Source organism: Panthera onca, chromosome B3 (genome assembly GCF_046562875.1).
Source record: "Panthera onca isolate mPanOnc1 chromosome B3, mPanOnc1 haplotype 2, whole genome shotgun sequence".
Classification (NCBI taxonomy): domain Eukaryota; kingdom Metazoa; phylum Chordata; class Mammalia; order Carnivora; family Felidae; genus Panthera; species Panthera onca.
Genome location: NC_138344.1, coordinates 112,129,041 through 112,154,224, shown reverse-complemented (window position 1 = coordinate 112,154,224; position 25,184 = coordinate 112,129,041). Strand labels below are relative to the sequence as shown.

Genomic DNA, 25,184 nt, shown 5'->3' with positions numbered 1-25,184 from the left:
AATGCAGAGTAGTAAAGTTAACTTAAAAATAATTATAAATCATGCTTTCTATAAACCATACTTTGTAGTTTCCCAAACATTGTATTTATTGAGACTCAGTTCTTTGGGACCTCTGAATAAAAGCTGACAACCAGGACATCCAGGGAACTTTTATATATTAGCAGACCTTTCTTATTTCTTATAATTCAGAGGTATTTGATGCAAGTCTCATCTAAAAACCTAAATTTTAAAATGAAATCTCAGATTGTTATAATAGCTCAATGATTTTCACAGTGCAAGAAATCTGGGTATTTTTCTTTGTCTATTACACATGAAATAATTAATCCCTAAAACCTGAGATCATTTTGTTTCTGTCCTAGCTCTATGATTTTATGATACAATTAAAAGGAACTCAGGAAGTACCAAGTTAACTTTCTCATGTTTTGGGTAGAAGAAAAACTAAATTTACCATCTTTCATATTTTCAATATAAATTATCTTAGTATTTTTAAAAACAATTAATGGAGTGATAGGTTTTAACTATACAATAGATGTTTTAAGATAGGGCATTTTTAAGACTGTGTAGTTAAACCTGAAGTGAATTAGACAGGAAAATTTCACTTTCTAAAGGTCAAAGTAGATATATATTTATCATATTGTGATGGTAAAGATATGTTTAACGCTCAAAGTTGGGAGTGAAATAAATGACTAAATGTATTCTTAATCCTGTTTCTACATATGAAGTAATTTATAGTAATTGGGAGCAATACAGGAATAAAGTTTGCAAAATAAACTATTCCAGTACAGAAGAAGAGAGGCAAATGAAAGAAAAGATAAATTATGGAGGAATATAGAGAAAGATTATTTTTTTAATATTTTATTAGAAGTAGAGGGACAGTACTAAATCAGATTGTAGCTCTGGCAAAATTTAGGTCGAGGACTTGGCAAAATACTTGAACTGTATCAGGTATGTGTTAGATGCTGGTTGATGTTATAAATAAACTTTTAAGTTGCACAAAGTTATTTAATCCCTTATAATTATATAGAATAAAGCATTACCAGAATTGATGTGATCTACTAGTCCACTGAATCCCAGCATAATGTGATATCTAACAATGGCAGAAATTTTAAAGGAAAATTAACACTACCATAATGTCTTTCAATAAAACCTGCCTTAAAAATAGAGGGCCAGCAGGCAGGAGAAAAGGAAATTCTTAAATTCCTAAGTTTGGGAGTTAATTACTTTTATTTAAATATATAGCTAAAATAATGCCAAGCTAGCATTATCCAGAATCTATCCTTGGTTTTCCAAACTCAGCTTTCTAGTATGATTCTGAGGTCTCCTGATAAGAAACACTATTTCCATGTGATAAACTGCTTTATTGATGTTTGTAACCTTTACTTAGAGACTGTAAATCTTAGAGTCTTAAAAATCAAGTATGTCATATTACTGAGAACAATCTTAAAAGAATTCTTTGGACAGGGCTAACATTTACTTCATCATCTGCTTGAAAAAGTCACATAAACAGTGTTCAACATTTAATGAATTTGGGATCCATATAAAGATGATGTACTCCAAAGTATAGTAGCATACGTTATTTAAGGACAAAGGAAGAAAATATTAAATAGCTGAGAAGTCTTTCACTTAAACAGATACCTCAAAAACATTTATCCATCCACGCAACAAATATTTATTAAGCATCTAATATGCCCTAGGTAGTATTCTAGAATTGATGTTACAGTAGTGAATAAAACAAACTTCTAAGAGTGTGTAAATTCACCATCACCTACCACATGAAAAACCTGATTGACAAATTGTAAATGAGAACTATCTACAAGAGATGTAATTCACTAATTTTTATAGATTCTCTAAAATAAACCACTGGATTTGGCTGGACCACAGTGGTCTACCTACAATGCCTCTTCTCACTTTTCTAAGAATTGTTTTACTATATGCAACTGGATCCAATGAAATGGCTCAGTGAAACTCGTATTTATATTAGGAAGTATTTAAGGCCATCGTATACCACTTTGCACTGTGATCCTCTTTAGGAGGAGCTATATGAGAAACTTTCTCTCAAGTGTCATACTTAGGAATGGGTACTCCCCTGGGCTACCATTTTTTGTTTGTTTGTTTGTTTTTAATTATGATGCTTATGAATCAGTTACCCTTGAGAAGAGTCAAATCTGTGTATCCTTTTTAGTAGGGAACACAACCTAATTTCATCTTATTTTTCCTTTCCTTATTTTCCCACATTTATTCTATTAAAAGGTCTATTTTTGTTTCATGTATTTGGGCAAACCATCCTAAATATCTTTTCAGAGTATTAATAAATATATGGATGATGAATGGATGGATGAATAAACGTATTCTTTACACAGAGGTCTTCATCTTTTTCTAAATGTAATTTAGGGAGGACAATTAATGGTGAAGCCGTCTAGATAATCTGGGCCTCCAGACACAAATTTTGCTTGTTTTAGAACATAAAAGAAAAATAGATACTTTGGTGATGCCACTAAAAGGCACTGGTGTCTACAGTGGTGAGTGCAGAAGTGTCACACTCTTTCTAGGACTAAACACAAAACAGCATTTTTGATTGGATATATACATTTTTTATCATTCTCTTGTTGAACAAAAATGAAACCAATGAAAAGAATGATAACAATATCAATTTCTGAATACTTTGAAGGATGCGTATATATATACACACACACATATATATGCATACATACACACAAGATATTTCTAAATAACACACAGAACAGTCCTTTTTTTACATCTATATCAAATATTATCTTTTCCATAAAACATTAGAGCCCTTCTATTTCCTTTTGTATTTTCTCTTCCTCTAAAGCTGTTTAGTATAGCAGAAAGATCACCATCTGTGAAGTCAGACAATGCCACAACAGTTACAGTTCATGAGAGTAAGAGCTGGATGTATTGCAGCACCTAGGACAGTGCTCAACATATAGTATGTGTACTCAATAAATATTTGTTGAATAAAAGAATGAATAAATGAACCAATATAGGTTTGAAACCCAGCTTTATCACATAGTTGCTCTGTGAATTAGAACAAAATATTTAACCTCTTGGAGCTTCAGTGTACTTATGAATAAAATGGAGATAATAATGAAACATACCTACATCTTAGGAGAACTAAATGATACAAGTCAATAACCTAGCATAGAATAGGCATTCAATACATGGTAATTCTCTTTGTGCCTCTTCTTTCTAATCCACCTTACTTCCTTGCAGTTTTGATTGATTATACCAGTTAGAAAATAGGAAACACACAAAAATCCAGAAATGAAACCTAGAAACAGTGGTTGAGAAGCAAAGATGAGGGGAAAGAGAATGGAGAGCAAGAACCTAAATGTAAGAACACTGGCAAGTGGGAGGCAGGGAGCAGAATACTGAAACACTGGATCTAAAAGGAACAAGCAGCCAAATGAAGTGGGAGTTGGAAGGTGGACAAGAGGGCAAGAGCTGGGTAAAAACATCTATAAACCATAAATGAAAAGGTACAAGAAGGTGGTAAAGAGCAATGGAATAAAACTTAATTTAGAGGAAATGGGAAAATTCTGTCTAAATTAGTAGATCATAGAAACAGAAGAATGGTTTTAATAAGTGTAGCTTTATCTGTGCCTGTTAATGAGTAAGTAACAAGCATTCATTATCAATAGGCTATTCATAATGAATGGCAAAAAAGAATGCCATTAAAAGTTTGAAATTTTTTAATTAAATTGTTTCTAACTTTCTTATACATTATCTTTGTTTCCTTGAGCAATAGGAGAAGTTTATATTCCTACTTCACATATAACCTTTTCTGAACTAGTGGAGTCCAAAATAATGAGGTTTAATTGGATTTAGCCACTCTCTTTAAATAAAACATTTCATATTTAACTTCTTAATACTTTCTAAACTATGAAAGTTGCTAAATGCTTTCTAAACTATGAAACCACCTAGGGAAAACCACTTATTGTGATCTTTTTATCAAAGACACTTTTAAGACACATTAAAGTCAGAAAGTGCTTCATAGACTGTTCAAGTTGCAAAAAAAGGGTGTTATAAACAATAATTTTATAGCCCCGAGAACTTGCCAATGAAATTCAGATCCATTTTAATTTCACAGGAAAAACAATATCAAAAAATGTCATTGCTAACGGGCCATGTGGTTTAAATATGTACAGGACACATATTAGCTAAATGTAAATGTGCAGAAATTCCTTATACTCATGGTGACTGTGAAAAACCACTTAATATAGTGCTTTTCTTTATTTTTCTAGACATATTTTTATCAACAGAGCATAACCTATGTATTAATATCTATATGACTGTAATTTGACTATATAGATTTAACAAAATTTCCTAAGAATTACTGCAGTGCCCTCTGCTGATTAAATAGTCTTAAATAACAAAGAGTATCTTTAAAACTCTTTTTTTTTTTTAACGTTTATTTATTTATTTTGAGAGAGAGACAGCGAGAAGCCCTATGTGCAGCTTGGACCCATGAACCATGACATCATGACCTGAGCCGAACGAAACCAAGTGTTGGCACCTCAAAATCTGCATTTCTAACTAGTTTCTGGTTATGCTTGTGATGCTGGTCAAAGGACCAACTTTGAAAAACACGTTACAGATGGAAGGAATGCGGTAGATTAATAATAATGTGTACCACCTGATCTAATTTTCATGCTCACCTTGTATTCAACTTTGTAAAGTAGACTGAAATAAATATGAGGAACCTTCATCAGAGCAAAATATAGACCTACTGAGGAGATAAATTAGGTAATAAATAGGCAGTTTAATGACAGCCAATTAAATTTACCCTACTTTATCAATTAAAGGGTAAACACATTAATTTTATTTTACACTTTAAAAAAGGGTTATAATAAACTAACAATTCAGAGTCTGCCTCTGTAAGTATCATATGGCACACAGAAGCTATCTTTAATATATTATTTTTCCTTAAGACTACACATGATGGATAAAACTTGTACACGACTAACTCCTAGATATTCAAGAAGGAGCACCAGCTACAAATCTACTCCTTTCTCCTTTCATTTAAGAGACAGAGCATAATGGAAGCAAGAGGGACATTATTCTAAAGGCAGCCTTGAATTTATTTTAATTGATTAAAATATTCACTTGCATAGTTTAATTTTTTATTAGTTGCAAATACTTTTCAACCAATCATAACACATCAGTGTATCATAACATGTGACTAAGTGGTTAAAGGCTACTGTTACAAAGGAGAAGCTGCAACCAGGGAATGAAGGTACTTATCTGAGTTTTATTTGGAAGAAACAATCTTACTTATATACTTCTTTAACTCAGAGTTTTTAGACTTCTTAAATATTTACATTTTCTTCCACTCCTAGAAGAGTGGAGATACTCTCATTTTGTTTTTCAGTTAAAGTTGTACAATGTTGAAGTAAGATCTGAGTATGATGAAAGATCAAAGGAGACAAAAAGCACACAAGAGTAAAAATTTAAGTACCATAGCAATGTCATCTTCCATCCCAATGAAGTGAGTATAAGATGCCAACAGCCCCACAGTTCAACTCAGTTCTCATTAAGTGTCACCAAGTTAACATATCACCAAGGTTTAAAGATAAGTATTTCTTATAACATGGCTCCCTAAAGCAAGCTAACCAGTTTATCTAGCTCAACAAAAGGATTTATTTTAACATTAGAGTAAAAATCAGTTTCTGGGCTACTGAGACAGTCTTCATCATGGGTAATTAAAAAATTTCCAAGTATTATTTTATGAAAAAATCTCACCTTGTTTGCTAACATTTAGATCCCAACCAAGTTGTTAACCAATTTGAGAGTATATAGCAAATACTTCTTAACTTTACTTTTCTCTTTCCACAGTGAGTTATTTTTTCACATTAATTTCCTCCTTTATCTAAACATTAACTTGATAATCAAATTATCAAACAAAAATCAGGGAACTCAGATGATAAAATTATTTTTATAAGAGATTTTCATGAGAATACTTATCTTCATATTCCACTTATATAAATAGCACTACTTCACATCTCATTGCAGGAAAAGGTGAAAGACTAGTGATACTTCTATGGATTATTAGTATTTTTATATCTGTAATATACATTTATTCACTTTTGGCATTATGTAAAAGACAATAAATTTTTTTAAATTAAAAAAATTTTTTTAATGTTTATTTTTGAGAGAGAGAGAGAGAAAGAGAGAATGAGCAGGGGAGGGTCAGAGAGAGAGGGAGACAGAATCCAAAGCAGGCTCCAGGCTCTGAGCTGTCAGCACAGAGCCTGATGCTGGGTTCAAAGCCACCAACCATGAGATCATGACCTGAGCCGAAGTCGGACACTCAACCGACTGAGCCACCCAGGGGCCCAAGAAAATAAAGTTCTTTATGGTAGATACATAGTACATATGTCTTTCAATCTATATAGAAAAAAAAATGTTATTCATGCTCCTTTTCAAAAGCTGATTGTGTACATAAGGGAAAATATCCTGTTTCTCAAATCTGAAGAAAAATGAAGTTGAAAGATGATACAATTTAAAATTGTGCTATAAGGGGGCTGTCTGGTTACTCAACAGGTGAGAATATAGCCCAGTCTCTGTATTCCACCTACTCTGGAGTTGTTTTTTGTTTGTTTGCTTGCTTTTTTAATGTGGTTAGAAGTGTACAATTTAAACAGAAACATAACAGCTGCCTAAAAAAAATCTATACATTGAATTTCCACTTTACTAATGATCACACATAATTACCTGGTATCCCTAAAGCAGTGCAAGTTTTAATATTTATATCACAGTGTAACTTTAGGCTATCCTTACACATCTTAATTGAGAATAAAAGAAACAAGCTCCTACTTTAGACCTATATGTACTGTTTGCAAATGGCTCACTGCCAATTGATTTTAGACAGTCTCAAACTTTGCTCTTTTGCCCTAAGGTATGATAATTCTCACTGTGGACTCTTTATAAAGTATCTACATTACGAACACATAATTATCATGTTTAAAGTTCTCTTTCTACAAAATTAGGTTCTCACAAAAATAGTCACATGGGATAAAGTGAGAGGAACAAGACATAGGTGAAGTCAAGGAACTGGGATGAGTGGAAGAACTGCTGAGAAGAGAGCGAAAACAGGTAAAAACAGTTCCTTTCTGTTTTAATTATCATTATAAAGTGTTGTATTTTGTCATCTCATACCACCCTCAATTTTAAAATTAGAAGCCAACTGGGAAAGAAGAAAATGAGTAAGTCCTTCCTAAAAACAGAGTAATCCAATATTTCTGCTATTTTGAGATAAACTTAGCTAAGTTCCATTAGTAAATATGAGAGAAAAATGTGTACATGTAAGTAATTGGAGCCTATGGCATGCTAGAGCTTGAATTAAACAACCTGCTCTACAGGTTTGCTCATCTAAAGATTGATTTTAAAGCTACTAACCTCTCATTTTATGATCGTCTCACTTTTTATTCATCACCTATAACCTAAGAGTCCTTCATTATTCACATAATAAGTGAATATCAGCTTATGTTTTTATTTTTATGCCTCTGGATATTTATCTCTCAGTTTTCCATTTTTAAAAAGGGGTCATGATGTTTGTTACTCTTCTTATAAAACTAAAGTATTAACACTATAAAGTATTTTTAGCTAACTAAAAGGATGTCACAATATAATGCTAGTTATGATAACATACTCTACATTTAATTTATAATGCTCTGAAAAAAGCTTATTTCTCTACTACATTGGAGAGTTAAATGTGAATATCATTTAACCACATAATTCAATAGTAGAAATATTCACATCAGAAGTTTTTATTTATGTGCTTTTACAAAACTCCTACAGATATTCTCTATTTGAATAGTTAACATATTCCTATATTACATAATACAGAAGAGATTTATTACTTCTCTTTTGGTAAAATTCTATAACTAATCCAAAGCCACAGGGTAAATCAGTAGAAAACCTCAGAAAGGAACTCATACCTGTAGACTCCAATTCTGAACTTAATCCATTAATCATTATTATATGCTTTCAGTTTATAAGACATTGCACCCTATTCAGATTTAGGATTTTTTTCCTTTGCTTAAATACAATAAAAACATATAAAATACTTAGTATCATTCCTAATACATACCAAGTGCTTAACAAATGTTGGATACAATTATTTGTACTAAGACACAAATCTGAAGTCATCTATGTTGTATAAGTTGTTGCTATAGTCAAAGCAATTGTGAAAACTGAACAGTTCTATCAGAAACAGTGTAGAACAGAAGCTAGGAGATGAATATGTCTGTTTGTAATGTGTTTGAATGATCATAAGATGTCTGACAAATGCAACATGCCAGCAACAATCTTTAAAACTTAATGAAAAACTGAGGTGCCTGGATGGTTCAGTCGGTTGAGTGTCCGACTTCAGCTCAGGTCATGATCTCGTGATCTGTGAGTTCGAGCCTGGCGTCGGGCTCTGTGCTGACAGCTCAGAGCCTGCAGCCTGCTTCGGATTCTGTGTCTCCCTCTCTCTCTGCCCCTCTCCCGCTCATGCTCTGTCTCTCTCTGCCAAAAATAAATACACATTAAAAAAATTAAAAAAAAAAACCTTAATGAAGAATTCTCAGAGCAGTGGTTTTGAGGACACCAATTACCAGAAAGATAGCCTTGGACACTACCATAAATCTTTGGGAAAAGAATGTGCAAAGACTGAAAATATCCTTTGAAGGAAAAAGAACTAACAACATCTCCTGATTTATGTTTTCACCCAAGTCCAATAGAAAACAGTAATGTAATTATGTACCCAAGCAAAGATGAAAAACTATGTCAGTAAATTTTATTAACTTAAATTTCACCAACGATCACACACTAAAACTTAAAGCTGTAAAAACAGTAGCTGTCAGGACAGGAGTAAGACTCAGGATGGTGTAAAATAGAGTAACACAAAGAGGCAATGTTCCATTCACTTCAAGTTAATGCTCTGCTGCTCATCTTAAACACAGGGGTCTAAACATACTCATTTTATTATCTATCTATTTATTTATTTTAGAGAGAGTGCGACAGGGGAGAGGGGCAGAGGGAGTGAGAGAGAGAATTCCAAGCAGGCTCCATGCATGGAGCCTGACGCAGGGCTTGATTCCATGACCCTGGGATCATAACCTAAGCTGCAATCAATAGTCAGGTGTTAAATCAACTGAGCCACCCAGGTGCTCCTTAACATACTCATTTTAAATCAACCATTATTATACTTCACAGTAGAAAAGTTTACTTTTTAAGAGCCTCTACAAATACAAGAATGGATAAAAGTAATTTAGTGAGTTACAACCTAGGAGAACTATAAAAGGAAGAACACATTATTTACTAAATAAAATTGACATAAGTTAAATGAAAGAAGGTCTTTATTATATTGGAAGAAAAATCTCTTAACAAGAACTTAAAAATGATCAGAGGCTTAATTTTTAAAAACTGTTGTAAAAAGCAGTGCAGCTATCCTTTGTCACTGAAAAAGTATAAACACAGGAATGCAAAAAAGATCATAAATAGAAAAAAAATCTTGAAAATTACAGTTCTTATATATACTCTAATTTCAAATATGTGTATATAAAAGAAATATTTTTTTTCAATGAGATTCCTCCAAGGAATCATAATTTTTATACACACATGCACACACACACACTTTTTTTTTTTTTTTGGTATGGAATATGGGGCTGATATCTATGAATCAGGATCTGTAATTTAAGCTCTGAGGACTGAGACTTTCAGAACATTCATACTATCGTACTTAGAATAAGGTAGTTCGCTATCCAAGTGAAGCCTGTGTGGTGTGGCCTCTTTAAAGATTGAGATTTAAGAGAAGTCAAATAGAGTTGACCACTGGGCAAAATAATTACACTTCGTAAGCTGAGAATAACGCATATGGGTGTGTGTACACATGTATACATGTCCTAAGGATTGGGATTGAAGTTGTCAAGTTAGGGCCATAGGAAACTGAATAGCTGACTTTATTAGGGCAGCTGGTAGACGTGAGGAAGAAGTTGGTTATATCTACTGGCACTAAACAAAGCCCATCATCTAGTCAGAATGGGAAGAAAGGATTATCCTATTAACAGACACACGACACACATACCAACATACACACACTCCTGAGGCTGTTCATTTATAACCTTTCCTCTGTCAATGCTACCTTGATGCTCTAGTCCAATGATACGCTCTAGGAATTGTACCCTAAGTGTGGCTCAGGGTATGCAAGAGCCAAACCAAATTCACAAGAATCAACCAACAAAGGATATAAAAAATTCAGGCTTTTAAAAAAAAAATTAAATTCAGGTTTTTAAAACAAACCTGAAGGATTTGGTAACCAAGCACTATTATTTTACATTAAGACAATTAGGAGGTTTATTCAGGTCCTCTCCTCACATAAAAAACTGTCCAAGAGCAGAGGAAGCCCAACGCAGGAACATTAAGTGGGGCAGGTGAAAACTGGCATTTTGCTCGAATCTGCAATAGGAAAGGTAGACTTCAATACCTGACAGAATTTGCCTCTAGGGAAAGGACAGAAAACAAAGAAATAGGTGGGGATGTGGAGAACGGCAAGACTGGATTCTGTCATGTCCTGGTTTCCCAGGAGTTTTTTTTTCCCATAATGCAAGTTGCCCAGAAGCTACGAGACATTTTGTAATTTTCTCTCAATAATTTTCAGATAACGCAGCTGTGTCAAATTCTGTATCTTTTTAAGCTTTTTATATTACAAAATGATGGGTTTATGTAAGGAATATTTTCCTTAATCTTCCTGACCTGGCTCTGATCAGCAGCAATGAAAAGAAAACATCAAAGAGAAACAGTAGTTGTTTAAACTTGGAAGGAATCAGGAAAAAAAGAATAAAATTATGATATAGTATTCATTTTCAGCATCTCAAAATAAACCTGGCCTAAATCAATCAGGGCAAATGTAGGTCTACTCTTAAAAGTTATTTATAAAAAAGGAGATTAAATCTGAGATGTTCTTGTGTCATTGAGAGATAGGTCAGAAAGCTAAGTAATAATAGATATCAAAGATATCTATTATCTGTGAAAAGCAGTAAAGATTATTTAAGGCAAGGGACAAATAATAAGGTTTATTATCATAACTGAAAAGCAAGCTCAGAATTACTTAAGTGCTACCTCAGAACAATATGAGACACTATAATGTTTTGAGTGTAATATGATATTAGGTATGACTATGGGCATAAATCTATATTTTATTTTATTTTGTATCTAGAATTGTTTTATTATTTATTTATTTATTTATTTATTTATTTAATATATGAAATTTATTGTCAAATTGGTTTCCATACAACACCCAGTGCTCATCCCAAAAGATGCCCTATTCAATACCCATCACCTACTCTCCCCTCCCTCCCACCCCCCATCAACCCTCAGTTTGTTCTCAGTTTTTAAGAGTCTCTTGGGCGTAAATCTTTAAAGATAAAAGGACACTGCTTTTGGTTAAACTGTAGATAACTGCAACCTGAGACTCAAAAATGAGTTGAGTTTTCAATCTCGGTATATTAAGATCATTCTATAGGTTGGTTTCAGTTTTTCAGTTAAGTAGAACAGTGAAATTATTACAAATGAGAAGTAAAATTATTATGTGGGAGGAGCAAAGCTTTTAATATTATTTTTATGTTAAATATATGCTAATTTCATTATGTGATAAAAGATTTTAAGAAGTTGTTCCCCAAAACATAGAAGTGTAAAGGCATGTGCAGTAGAAAAATTGACAATACTGAATACATTAGAAAAGAAAATAATACAATGTGTAATTCAGTTTTGAAATGTAATATCTTCATTCAAGAAAACACTTTAGAACTTTTCATGTAACACATAAATTTAATAGGTATATGGCATCCTAGGATTTGATATATTGTCCTAATGAATACAGTCTTAAGTGTCTTCTCAGGCAACATTTTAGAACAAGTTTCTGTCTTATATTATGAACCTCAGAGTAGACACTTCACATATTTACAATACAAAATGAAAACTTGTATAAAGTAATTTACAAAATAACTTTTTCAATACTTTGAAGATATTATTTTACTGTCTTATTCCAATGTTGTTTAAAAGCCTACTGTCATTCCTATAAGTGATCTTTTATTTATGGCTACTTTTAAGATCTTCTCTTTTATTTTGGTTTAGAAGTTTCACTTTTACATATTCATTTTATTTATCCTTCTCAATTTACACCATATCTTGAGGATGTGTGGTTTCATGTTTTTTCAGCAGTTCAGTAAATTTACAGCCATTACCTCTTGAATCATTGCCTTTCCTCCATTCTTTCCTTTTGGGGCTTTGGTGTAATGTGGTTTGGACCTTCTCACTTCTTCCTCCATACCTTATGTCTCATATTTACATAACATTTTGTCTCTATGTAGTTATTCCAATATGAGGTAATTTCCTCAGATACATGTTTCAGTATGCTAATACTCTCTTCTGCTGGTCTAATCTGCTGTTTCATCTTTTTACAGATTTAAAAATTTTAATGTATATTTTCTCATTTCTAGGAGTCCTATTTTCTCCGAAATTGCTTATTCAAAAATAATGATCTCTTGCAATGTCTTTATCTTTGTGCATCTTTGTTCTTTTGAAGATTTCATCAGTAGGTTAAACATACACCCTGGCTTGTCAGGGACAGTTTGATATACTTCTGTTGTGTCTGCATCCTGTCTGGTCTAGCATTAGTCCTAAACAAAAGTTTCCCAGCGTGAAAAATGAATGATAATAGTCACCAAATTCTTAGCTATATTATATTTTGTATTGGACAGTTCTAGTAGTTGTCACATTTTTCAGTCCACCTATTGATTAATGGTTTTGTTGATATTCATTACTTGATCTTAATCTGTTAGAGTATGGCTGACCCAAACTGGGGAAAATTTCCTTTGGAGAAGATTTATTTCTGCTTCTACCTTTCATTAGAGAGTATGTTTAATCACTGACTGGTTCCACTTTAGCCTCCCACAAGGATCTCACAGTCTTAGGGAATTCCAGGCTTAATTTTACACAGGGTTTTTGTCCAAGCCTAAGTGTCTCACCAACAGCACAGTAGTATAGCCATCTGTCCTCAGGGCTTCTCCTCCCTTTGCAAAGTCCAGGCTTCCTACAGTTATGCTTCCTGCTCTCCGCTGCTTTGACCTTCAACTCATGGTATTTTGGGGGACACAATGAATCTAACGACTGACACTGTTTACGTCATCTCACATAGTATGCCTCACAGGTTATTTCTTTGTACTGGGTCAAGTTTTTCTAGAGTGGGAAGGCTTTTTAAGTACTAAAACAACAATTATTCTAGGCTGTACCCTATTTGTAAACTGTTGTTATTCCCTATCAAATGAATGTCTTTTACACCATTACACTGAAATGTTTGATACACTGCAGATTGCCCTATAGAAAAGTGGTACCAATTTATACTCTGAACAAAGGTCTTTTCACCCAAGCCTTGACACTTCCAGGCAATCTTTATCTTAAATAGTTATTTAAATGATGTGTACAAAGCAATACAATATTTTCAAATTTTACATTTCTTACCAGTTATAATGAACACATATTTAAAAGCAATTTGCTTCTTTCCCATTGCAAACTGCCTGAATATATCTTTTGCCTGTTATTCTATATTGGTGTCCATGTTCTTGCTGTTGAATTATTAAGAAATTTTTACATATTTAAAATATTAAACTTTAGCAGTTAAATCTCTTGCAAATATTAATTTTTAACATTTAACATTTGTAACAAGTTTTTGCTTAGTTGGCATTTTCATTAAAAGTTTTCCAATGCTTATTAACAGCGGGGGTTTCTATCAATGTTTTTATTGTATTTTCTTTGTTTTATGTCTTACCTAGAAAGGTTTCTCTTGCCTAAAGATAATAAAAATAATCTCTTAATTTTTAAATCATAAACTTATAGTTCTTAATGTTTAATTAAATGTTTTTATTTAATTAACTGTAGTTTCATTTTGTGTTGTATGATCAACGTCCACCAAAATGGAGAGCCAATTTTCTCAACATCTTTTACTGGCTGATCCTTCTTTCCTCAAATGTCTTGAAATGTCACATATATAATATGTTAAATTCAATTTTATACATAGGTATGTTAATAAAATATCATTTGGTGGCATTTATCTCTGACTTTATTTTCTTGTAACATACCAGATATTTTAATCACTGCGCCTTATATCATGTTTTTACATCTGAGTAAGGCTCTCTCATTGTTTTACTTAAGAAAAAAAATCACAAGCTATATTCCCCCCAAAATCCATTGGGAATTATATCTCATTTATCTCAATTTAAGGTAAATTGACAATTTCACAAAAATATTTGCATCTAAGAATATGGCATAACTTCCAAGTCATTCAAGCTATATTTTATGTCCTTTAATAAAGTTTTCTTTATTCAGGTCTGGCAAATTTTTTTAGTTTATTCTTGGGTATTATGAAGTTTACTTTTTTCTGCTATTACAAATGAGATCTTTTCCCATTACATTTTCTAATGGTTGTTTCTAGCTTAAGTAATACTGGCATATAGATTTTTATAAAGGAAAATACCCTTTATTTAACCACCATGCTGAACTCTTCTTGATTCTAATACCCTTTGAATTGATTCTTGAGTTTTCTAAATGAATAATCATATCTCTTCTCTGGGTCACAAAGAGACAACTATCTTAACCACTGTCTCTGCAATAAATACCTCTTTGAAGTAATACTATTGCCTGGTGACAATGGGAAGCTCTCTGACTCACTGCCTTTATTCTCTTTAGGGATGCATGTACAAAAAAAGTAAAAGACAGTAATCTCAGACCTAGAAATAATGACTGGGAACTCTGTTAACTCCACTTTAGATAGTTTCTTTCTAATTCATATCAATACAATATTTTACTTTCTTTCTTCCTTTCTCAACTCTTGCTTTTGGTGTATGCACCAACACACACGCACTTGTCTCATTTTTTTCTTCCTGAGACAAAACCCACCTGCTTCATGACTAAATGTATAAATTTAGTGAGAGATAAAAATAAAATAAAAATAGTGAAATTCTGGAACAACAGAAAAAAGTCATAAATTTGAAATTAAAATGAAAAATAAAAGCTACTACCTTTAGTTTAGACTTGGTCTAGACTGTTACCAATTTCCCTATGGATTTTCCATGAAGATTTTGTCAATGTATTCATTTTCAACTAATAATGTTTTTCTACAAGTTTGAATACTATAGATAAACTTGGATGTTATTTTGAATTCAATTTTAATTGCTGACATTGAATTCTGTCATTTTTCTTCACTGTACATATTTTATATCTCAGTAACACACATAGGATTTTGGAAGTTGGCTCAGGAAACTATCCTTTGCAAATTCCATACCCAGTTAGTCAAAAAGTGCTATTAATTTTATCCTCAGAAAGTAATCTATCCCTATCTACCCTTGTCTTCATTTAGCTACTCAGCATCTTTTCTTTGAATATTTTAATAACCTCCTGATTAATGTTATAGCTAAGTTTATGCCCATTTAACTCATTCTCTATTCTACCAAAAGCGGTCTTTTTAAAATGTAAATCTCACTACATTCATTGCTGTTTAACATCTTTCAAAACAATCTTTATTTTCTACTAGAAAAAAACCCAAATGCCTTTTATAAGACACAGACAGCGTCCATCATTTGGCCTTACCTACCTCCCCAGGCTCTCTCTTGCCACTTCCCCTTCACATCCCTTTCTGCAGTCAGACTGATCTACTGGCAGACTTAAGATCTCAGCAATTGTGTCTTTACGGTTGTTTAATATATATTGGCATAGTCATAAAAACAATTACTGTATGTAGTGATAATGAACAAACAACTACATGTATCAAGTTTATAAACATAATGTTGAGCAAAAGAATACAGACACAAATGATAACACAGTATAAGATTTCATTTGCATAAAGTTTACTAAAAAACAAAAATAATGATGTTAAAAGTCAAAACTGTAATTACTCTTGAGGGTTGGGCTGTTACTGAAAGGGACACAAAAGGGGGGTCAATCTGGGATACTGATAATCCGGTTTCTTGATCTGGATGCTGGTCAGACAGGTATGTTCATTTCTTAAAAATTCATTAAGCTGTTAGCTATACTTTTTGTGTGCTTTTTGGAAATTTAAGTGAAGAGACAAACAATAAGAACAATAAAAACAACAGTTCCAATATTATTTCTTTGAAAATTTCCCTAAGTCCCTCAGGTGAACTTTATCCTGCTCCTAATATATCACAAACACACCATTACTATACTGATGATCATGTTATAGTTTATTTACCCAATTCTTTCCCTGTCCTAACCATCCTCAACCTAACTAGTAACTTCCCTCAGTGCTAAGATCATAATTTTCTATACATGTGTCCCCAACCCCAAGCACAGTGCCTGGCAGTCAGTGAATACTCAATATTATTATTAAATGAGGATTTCTCAATTTCTGCACTATTACAATTCAGGACAGAAAATTTTTTGTTGTAAGGGCTGTTCAGGGCATAGGTAGGATATTTAGCAGCATCCCTGACCTCTATTCACCTAATGTCAGTAGCATCCTTTCAGTTATAACAACCAAAAATGTCACCAGGCATTGCCAAATGTTCCTCAGGCACCAAAAAATCCCCAGGTTGAGAAACACTTACATAAATAAATGTTTCTGTGGAAAAACTCAAGCCAAGTGTTAAACGATTCACTTACCAAAAAGCTTTGGGCATGAAATGATTTGCATGTGAGGGGCAACTAAAAAAAGAAAAGGCTCTTTTGAGCAATGGAGAGAATTAAGCTCTACCTATCTGAAAAAGTCTATAAATGCTTTAAATGTCTAGATAATCAAATGGTAATTCACATTAATTGCATGCAAGAGTATTGTTTCTTTTGGAATTCGTATGTAGAAAAATGAGTTTGCCGAGCAAAAAAAAAAAAAAAATGTATAAATAGGATTGTATATTTGGTATTTAAAAAACATGACTGCTAAAGTAGCTATGTATATTCAATGTCCTAATGATAAATTATTTTGTTAAGATTTAGATCTATGAATGGATCATTAATTCTGGAATATTGTTTCAATAATTTTCTATCCACACAATATTTAACATTGGCATCCCGTAAGAAAAGAATAGTTATAAAATAAACCACTGTGCATCAGCTATGGAAGAAAAAAAACCTCATTATGCACATAACTAGCTTGATAGAAAATAATGCATTCGTACTTTATTAACTGCATGCCTTTGATTCAGGATATTTTTTGAACTTGACCTCTGCTGTAGAGGGTAAGTAATGAAATAAATGAGTACTATTATGTTAATGGAGCTTGAGAAAAGAGAAAATAAACTGATTTTTATGTATATATAGTTTTTATTTTAGAGAGAGAGAGAGCACTAGGGGCAGAGAAGAGCAAAGGGAGAGAGGGAGAGAGAGGGATGGGGGGGGGGCAGGGAGAGAGAGAGATAGAAAGAGAGAAATAATCTTAAGCGTGCTCCATGCTCATTGTGGGGCCTGATGCGGGGCTTGATCCCACAACCCTGGGATCATGACCTGAGCCGAAATCAAGAGTTAGATGCTAAACCGACAAAGCCACTCAGGAGCCCCTAAACTGGTTTAGATTTATGATATAGTCAAAATGATATAGTTAAAATATAAATCTCATTATGCCAAAATTATTTCCTGACAACCAATTTCTTAAACATCTCTTTGTAATTAGAATCAACTTTCAAGAATTGGCTACTGAGCCAAAGAAAACAAAAACAGGCAATTTACAAAAGAAGAAAAAACTAGACAAATACAAGAAAATTGTTTAATTCATTGTTAGTCTACAATATGCCAATAAAGCCAAATAATTTTCATCCATCAAGCCGTTAAGATTAGAAATAATGAATGTTTAATTCCAAAAACTGGTAGTATGAATATATAAATTTATACATATATTCCTGAGGTCAGTTTGGCAGTTATGTATTATGAGAATTAATTCTGAATCAGTTATTCTATTTGAAGGAAATATTTCTAAAGTTATAATCAGAGATGTTTTTGACAATTTATTTATAAAGAGAATGTCTATGATATGAAATAAAAAGAGCCTAAATGGTTAATAACAAGGAAATGAAATTAATTATAGCTTGCTTATACTCTGTAGTGATTGGCAAATCTCATTTTTTTTTTGTAAAACAGTTGTTAAATGGAAAAAAAGCTTAATTTATATAAAAAAAGAGTGGTTAAAAAGCAAGGGCTATGGTGTCAAGACTATCTAGATGAAATTCTAATTCTATCACCTTCTACTAGCTCTGTGATGTGGGTTATTTCATGATTTAACCTTTCTAAAACTAATTTTTTCACCTCTAAAGTAGTACTTATTCTGTAGGTTTGCTGTTAGTATTAAATAAGACATTACATAAAGTGCTTATCACAATGCTTGGAACGTAGTAAGTACACGGTAAATTTTAGTAGCTAAGATAACAACTAGAAACCCAAGATATAAACCTGTATCTATGATGGGTTCTCAATACGAAAACTAATGAATTAGTCCCAGATAATAATTATGTATCAATTATTGGTGATTTTCATTTACTTCATTTTGCTTTCCTATATTTCCCAAATTCTTTTTTTAGAAAAAAAAACCCATATAATCAGAAATCTATACTCAGAAAAAGATAGGTGTTGTTTCTTTTAAGGCTATTAATATAAGTATTACTTAATTTGTACTTGTATTTAAGTAATACTTAAATACAAGATAAGTATTTAAAAATCCTTACCTTTTCCTTCCCCTAAATGACCATATACTCTTCTCATCTTTAATCTCATCTATAATACTTTACAATCTCATCTTTATTACTGTGTCACAATAAAAAGTCATCATTTTATGCTCTTACTGAACACCTATTACATGCAAAATACTGTGTTCCTAATATTCTGACGCTGTGAAGTATGAACATTTGAAGACAGATTTTCTTGTTAATAACATAAGAGCTTTCTGCAGATGGTCTTGGGTTTTAGTTTTTAGTAACTAACCATAATGAGAAGCAAGATATCTGAAAAGGCTTTTTGCCTCTATCTCCTCACAAGAATGATCTTAATTTTGATCAGAAGGCATTAAGTTGAGAATGAGAAAATATAAATTTAACTTACAAAAGATACTTTCAGAATATTTGTTTAAGATGTCTATAATGGGATTATTACTTCTAACTGCAAAGTAAATACACATTTACTCCTATAATATAGCTAGGAACAAACCAAAGAAAAACTGATTCTTGAACACCTGAGATGTTTTTATGCTGCTGATATGAATAGAATATAAACTCTATTTCTTCATAAAAACTAAATATTACAAGAAATCTAAAAAGTATTCAGAGACAAATACAAAATGTTTGGGAGTGGTTTGTATTTTGTAAATATCCAAATATCTAACCAGTGAACTTTTCAAGTATTGATTTTGATATTCATGAAATTAAATACTATTAAACATACACAAAGGATCTTTGCATCCAATAGCTTCCAGAGCTGAGGCAATTAACTTTCCCTCAATGATATCTCTCACTCCATAGGACCTCTTGTACCACAGGTGTACTGGGTTAATTTTTTCCAGCAACACTGAAATATCTGATGGACAGAGAGCAAAAAGGAGAAAAAGAGATGAGGGGATGTAGAGACTAGTTATTAGTGCCTGCTATTGTTATTGTCTATATTCAAAACTGAAGGAGTAAAACTACCTCCACAAAATGTTTGTATCAGGAAGTTACAACTTCCTTGTAAGGTCCTGAATATCTTCCACTGTTCTTCAGGAGTGAAAAGGAAAGAATGACAACTTGTTTATTAGGCGTGGTTGCCTACAAAGAATCTCCTGATTGCAAGGAAATTTAGAGGATTTTGTTATTCAATGTACAAAAGACTTGAGTCCTATAGGATAAGAGTGTGTTAGCAACACTGTCTTTCCAAGTTAACTTTCATAAAAAAGAAACACATTATACAACTTTCAGTTTAGCTTTTCTCAAAATAAAAACAGGATTTCAGAGATCAAAAGAAGAAGTATATTTATTACTAATAAAATAAGTTTAATAAAATGTTACTCTTATATTTTCCTTTATCTCAGATCTTATACCTTAAAATTTCTGCATAATCTTTATTTTTCACAAAAAAATGTTTTCCAGAATAAACACAAGTAAAGCAAAATCTTTTAAAATTATTCATTTTTTTTTTAGAAAACAAGTTAATTCTGGATGTAATTTCTATTTTAGTGCTTCTCTACTGACATGAGAACTTTGACCCTCCCTCAGCTATGCTGGTAAGATAAACAACTTTAGTAGGACATAAGTAGGCATAGCACTTTAAAGAGATTCCTTTAAAGCAATCATTGTGAATTAGTGAGCAGTAGGAATGAAGCTTACTGCTCTCAAGTATGAAGGCACCCATCAATATAGGGAGAACAAATAAATTCCTAATTCAAATGGCTAATTAACCAAATTCATAATAAAAACTAATGAATAGGACTGAAATTCTGACACCAGGAATTCAAGTAAGGTTTAGTTGACAGTGAGTATAAATTAAATTCCCAAACATTTTCAATATTGATATACAGCTGGAGAACACCTCATTGTGCTTGCAATAACATTCAAGAACAACCTCCTGAACATTAGTTATCAATTTTTCTCTAACCACTTTCTATTCTTCCACTACAAAATTAGTAACATTGGGTTTAGATAATGCTGTTTATTAACATTTACCAATGAATCACTAATCTGCCACTGAATGCTTCAGGTTTTTAATTAAAGAGATTCTTATTGGCATTTAAACTATTACCAGAGTCTTCCAGTTGTGATGAGGCGTTAATTATAGAACATACTCTTATTCCTGAATCACAGATGCTTAGAATTTCCTTATATACAATTACTCTGATTTTGAACGTTTTCCCTGAAGAACTAGAAGAAAATAACAAAATTTTGAAATGATGTTAGAAATTCATTGTTTTGTTAAATGTCTCTTTCCCTCTCTTGGGCCTTATCTTTGTGTTATGTACTTCTAACAGACTACATAGCATAGAACAAGCCTGTTTAAAATAGGTTCTGAGAGAATTATTGGAAGTAATGAATTAACTTTTCTCCTATGCTTATAGAATAGAACTAATTCATGTACCACCCTTGGGAGGATTGAGAAGTCACACAAATCATTTTCTGTGTTTGATAGTTTAGATGAGAAACCCTGGTTGAGAAAAGCAAGACAAAGTATGTAAAATCACCAAAAAATTGTTGAGTTAACAAAGTGAAAACATTATCACATAATGGATTGAAAGTCTTCCTTCCAAAATCAATTTTTTTGCTTACTAAACTACTCCAGTTTTAAACTCCTTGAAGACAAGGACCAATTCTTCCCAACTTTTGTAACTCCTGTAAGGTCTAGGACACTATGGTACAGAGTTCAATTTAACTCACACTGTGTTTTACCAGTGGATTAAACACACACACATGCATATACATAATGCCTAAACCATTATCTCCAGCCTAATGAGTCAGAATCTTTGGTGGGGTTGGGCCTAGCAATCTTTTTAGTAAAATCTCTATAGGGAGAAAACTGTGTGTCCAGAACTGAGTACCACTGAATTCAAAATGAATTCCTAATCCTATTGCTGGTTCCTCTAAACTTAACCTAGCTCTCTCATCTCAAATCCAGTTATCTTCATTTAAATACCTACTTCTTTACAAGTCTGCATTATTCCATTTCAAAGACATGCCATCATCTGTCCTAAAATTGGTATATTTTTTTTGATGTTTATTTTTGAAAGAGACAGAGAAAGGGTGAGAGTGGGGGAGGGGCAGAGAGAGGAGACACAGAATTGGAAGCAGGCTCTCCAGGCTCCAGTCAGCACAGAGCCTGAAGCAGGGCTTGAACCCACTAACTGCGAGATCATGACCTGAGCAGAAGTGTTGGCTTAACTGACTGAGCCACCCAGGTGCCCCAAGATGGTTTATTTTTTTTTTTCAACATTGTTCAGAATGATTTTTTTTGTCCTTCAAACATCCAATATCTGTCCAATTTCATTCTCCCTTTCATTCTTAGAACGTAAGGTCTTCTAAATCTCACTTGGCATTCTGTGTCCTTCTAAAAGTTTATAATTTTTTGCTCCTAATGCAGTATCTTGGACTTATCCATCTTTCATGTTACTTATATAGTTCCCCTGAGGTCTTTAATTTCCTCTTAGACAAGAATATTAAAAGCTAGGGAGTTCACCTCTAGGTAAATACCCAAAGAATGGAAAGAAAAACAGACATTGCACACCAATGTTCATAGCAGTAATATGCATAATAGCCAAGAAACAACTCAAGTGTTGTCTGTCAACAGATGAATGGATAAACACATTGCAGTATATACATAAATGGGATATTATTAGTCTTAAAAAGGAATGAATGGGTATATGGATGAACCTTGAAAATACGATGTTTAGTGAAATAAGTCAAACACAGAAGGACAAAAATAGTATGATTCTACTTATATGAGGCACCTAGAATAGACAAATTCAGAGACAGATATTAAAACAGGGGGAGTAAGGAATGGGGAGTTACTGTTTAATGGGTATAGAGAGTTTCTGTTTTGGATGATGAAAAATTCTGGAAACAGATAGTGGTAATGGCTATACAAAATGTATTAATGCCACTGAACTGTACACTTAAAAATGGTAAAAACAGTAAATGTCATGTGATGCGTATTTTGCTAAAATAAAAAAAATAAAAAGCTATTGAAATGATTTTCTTGACTTTCTTACAGCAGCCTTTTTCTTGATACTAGTTTTATCTCTATTGTTAAAGTAAAAGAAAAAAACAAGTGTCCATACCCTTTTTCTATATTCTCTAAATTTATCACTCTCTTTTTAGCTTTTGCCTTTTCCTTTCCATTTCTTTTTCATAAAAATGAAATAAAATTTAATATGGAGACTCAGAATATTTCACACTTCAAGCACAATGATGTTGTGGATACATATAAAGAACACTTAAAATCTACATACACACCACATGCGCGTGTGTACACACACACACACACACACACACACTTGCATACATACATATACACCCCACTTCTAATCTCCTCAGACTCTTGAATTGTTTGCAAATTTCACCAAAATTCTTCTCCACTTCTTGTTTGGTCTTGTTTTTCATTTAAATATGAGTAAATAAGACATCAAGCTTCACAGTGCAGATAATTTTGTATTTCAAGTTCTTCTTAGATGCCAAGTACTTAGCAAATAATGGGGAAATTCAATTTAAAGTTTACCCACACACAAGAAAATATAGTTTAAAAGGAGGGAAAGATAAATACATCAAAAGAATCTCTAAAGAAGTGATATTACATAAATTATGGGGTGGCTGAAAAATGATATTCTCAGAGGAAAAAATGGAGCAGTGGAAAGCTACTTTAACTACAAAGAATCATAACTAAATTTATTATTTTTAGAGATGACACTTTTAAGTTTCAAAAAATTCTTGTATCTTACTAAAAAGGAAAAATTAATAGGAGTAACTCATCCTCATGAAGCCCCAGAAAAATCATGGAAAATAAATTATGAAATAAATTTAATATATGGAAAATCACTGAAAGATCCTATATACAAGAAACAAAAGTATACAATATATGATATCAAAGTCAACTGAGGCAAAGATGATAAATTATTTGAAAAAAAATCTATTGTTAAATAAGGGAAAGAATGTGGAGTTGTATAAAAAGGCAGAAAGGATGGTGATAGTGAGTTTAAAAGTCAGTTTAGGAGTAAACTGGATTGGACTGTTAAATAGTGAAGCATTTTCCTATTTCTAAGATATGTTTGGACAATACGTAGGCAACACTTTTTTTGGAAATAAAATCTGATCAGGGTTACAAGACAACAGAGGAACAACGCCAGTGATTTACCAGATGCAGAAAAGTATAAAGGAAGTAATATGAGCCGATCAGCAAGTTGCAAGTCTGATTACATAGGAGATGAATGCAATGTCTTTAGTTAATTAGTGAAGCAGCCATGGCAGCAAATAGGTAAAGGAGACAGTAGTCAAGCAACCTCAGTCAGCAGTCCAACTTAGTGGCACAAGACAAGTGGAGATAGTTAGCAGAAGTGCTAAACAATCTGAACCTACTTATAATATCACAGGCATAAATTGGGCAGGACAAGATCAAGCAGGCAGATAGCGTAGCACTTGGAAGGCCATGATATCGGAGAATGGTAGGAGAGCAGATAGACAATGCTGGGTAGTCTAAAATGCTAAAATAGCAGATGGATATGGCAGTATCAGGCCATTTCCTGATAGACAAAGTACCATTAAGTGAAGAATGCAAATCATTCAGCAGATGCATAAAAGTGGGGCAAAAAGTAGAGGCGAAAATCAAAGGCAGTCAAAGCAATAAGACAGAACAGCAGAGAAGCAATGACAGATCATCAGAAGCAGTTGTGTAGGGTAGGAAAAGCTCTCAGCAGGGAACAAAAACACCATTCAGGAAAAGATGAAATTGAGAGTAAAGCCAGTCTCCTGAATTGGGTTTCTTCCATCTAGGAAACACTCATCAATAAACTGCATATGAGAATCCACAAGAGAACAGCACACAAATGGAAATAGCAGATGAATCTGAACTCTATTGCCCAGGGATACAGAATGATCCTAGAACATAGATACATAACAATCCACAAGGAAATTAAATGGATGGGAAAAATGGGTCCAAGCATTCTTTATGATGATAAAAAAAAAAAACCAAAACACTAAAAATTATTAATCTGGAAATGATTGGCTGGGATTGAAGTCTTCGCTTACCCCTTTCTGGAGCCCACAAAATGGGAATGTTGGGAATTTCTGCAGCAGAAAAACAGAAGAGAAAAGGGATTTCTGACTCCCAGTTTGAGGAAAGCAGGTCAAATTTAGGGCTGTATGAACTGGTTCAGGGAAATAAGAACCAGCCTGAACCTTCTCCATTCCTCAAAATCAAGCAATTTCTGAGGTTTGGGAAAGGTTTAGGAAGCCCTCACCCCATCATTTCCCACAACCTCCCCTTTCACACTTACCTCCAGTGCAAACAGTTTCCAGCAAGGAGGTACTTGGGAAAACTCACTCCCATGTTTATACCATGGCAAAATTTGAGGATGGCCAACTAACGATACTTTCTGTGTAGGTCAACTTTCTGATTCAATGGGATCCCTGCTAGTTGTGAATAGGAAGAGGGGATAGGTTACTAGAAACTAC

The 25,184-nt window shown here is 32.9% G+C and overlaps 1 protein-coding gene across 15 annotated transcripts in view; it reads right to left on the bottom strand.

The window, feature by feature from the left end:
• Window positions 1-25,184, bottom strand: part of GPHN (gephyrin) — a 621,678-nt gene that overhangs the window by 284,557 nt on the left and 311,937 nt on the right. For 9 of the 15 annotated variants that reach the window (XM_078448108.2, XM_078448105.2, XM_078448106.2 and 6 more), the window contains one exon: window positions 24,759-24,797. The exons of the other annotated variants lie outside the window; for them this stretch is intronic. In XM_078448108.2, coding sequence (XP_078304234.1) covers window positions 24,759-24,797 — 39 coding nt within the window. The remainder of the gene's footprint in view (window positions 1-24,758; window positions 24,798-25,184) is intronic. 15 annotated transcript variants of the gene reach the window in all.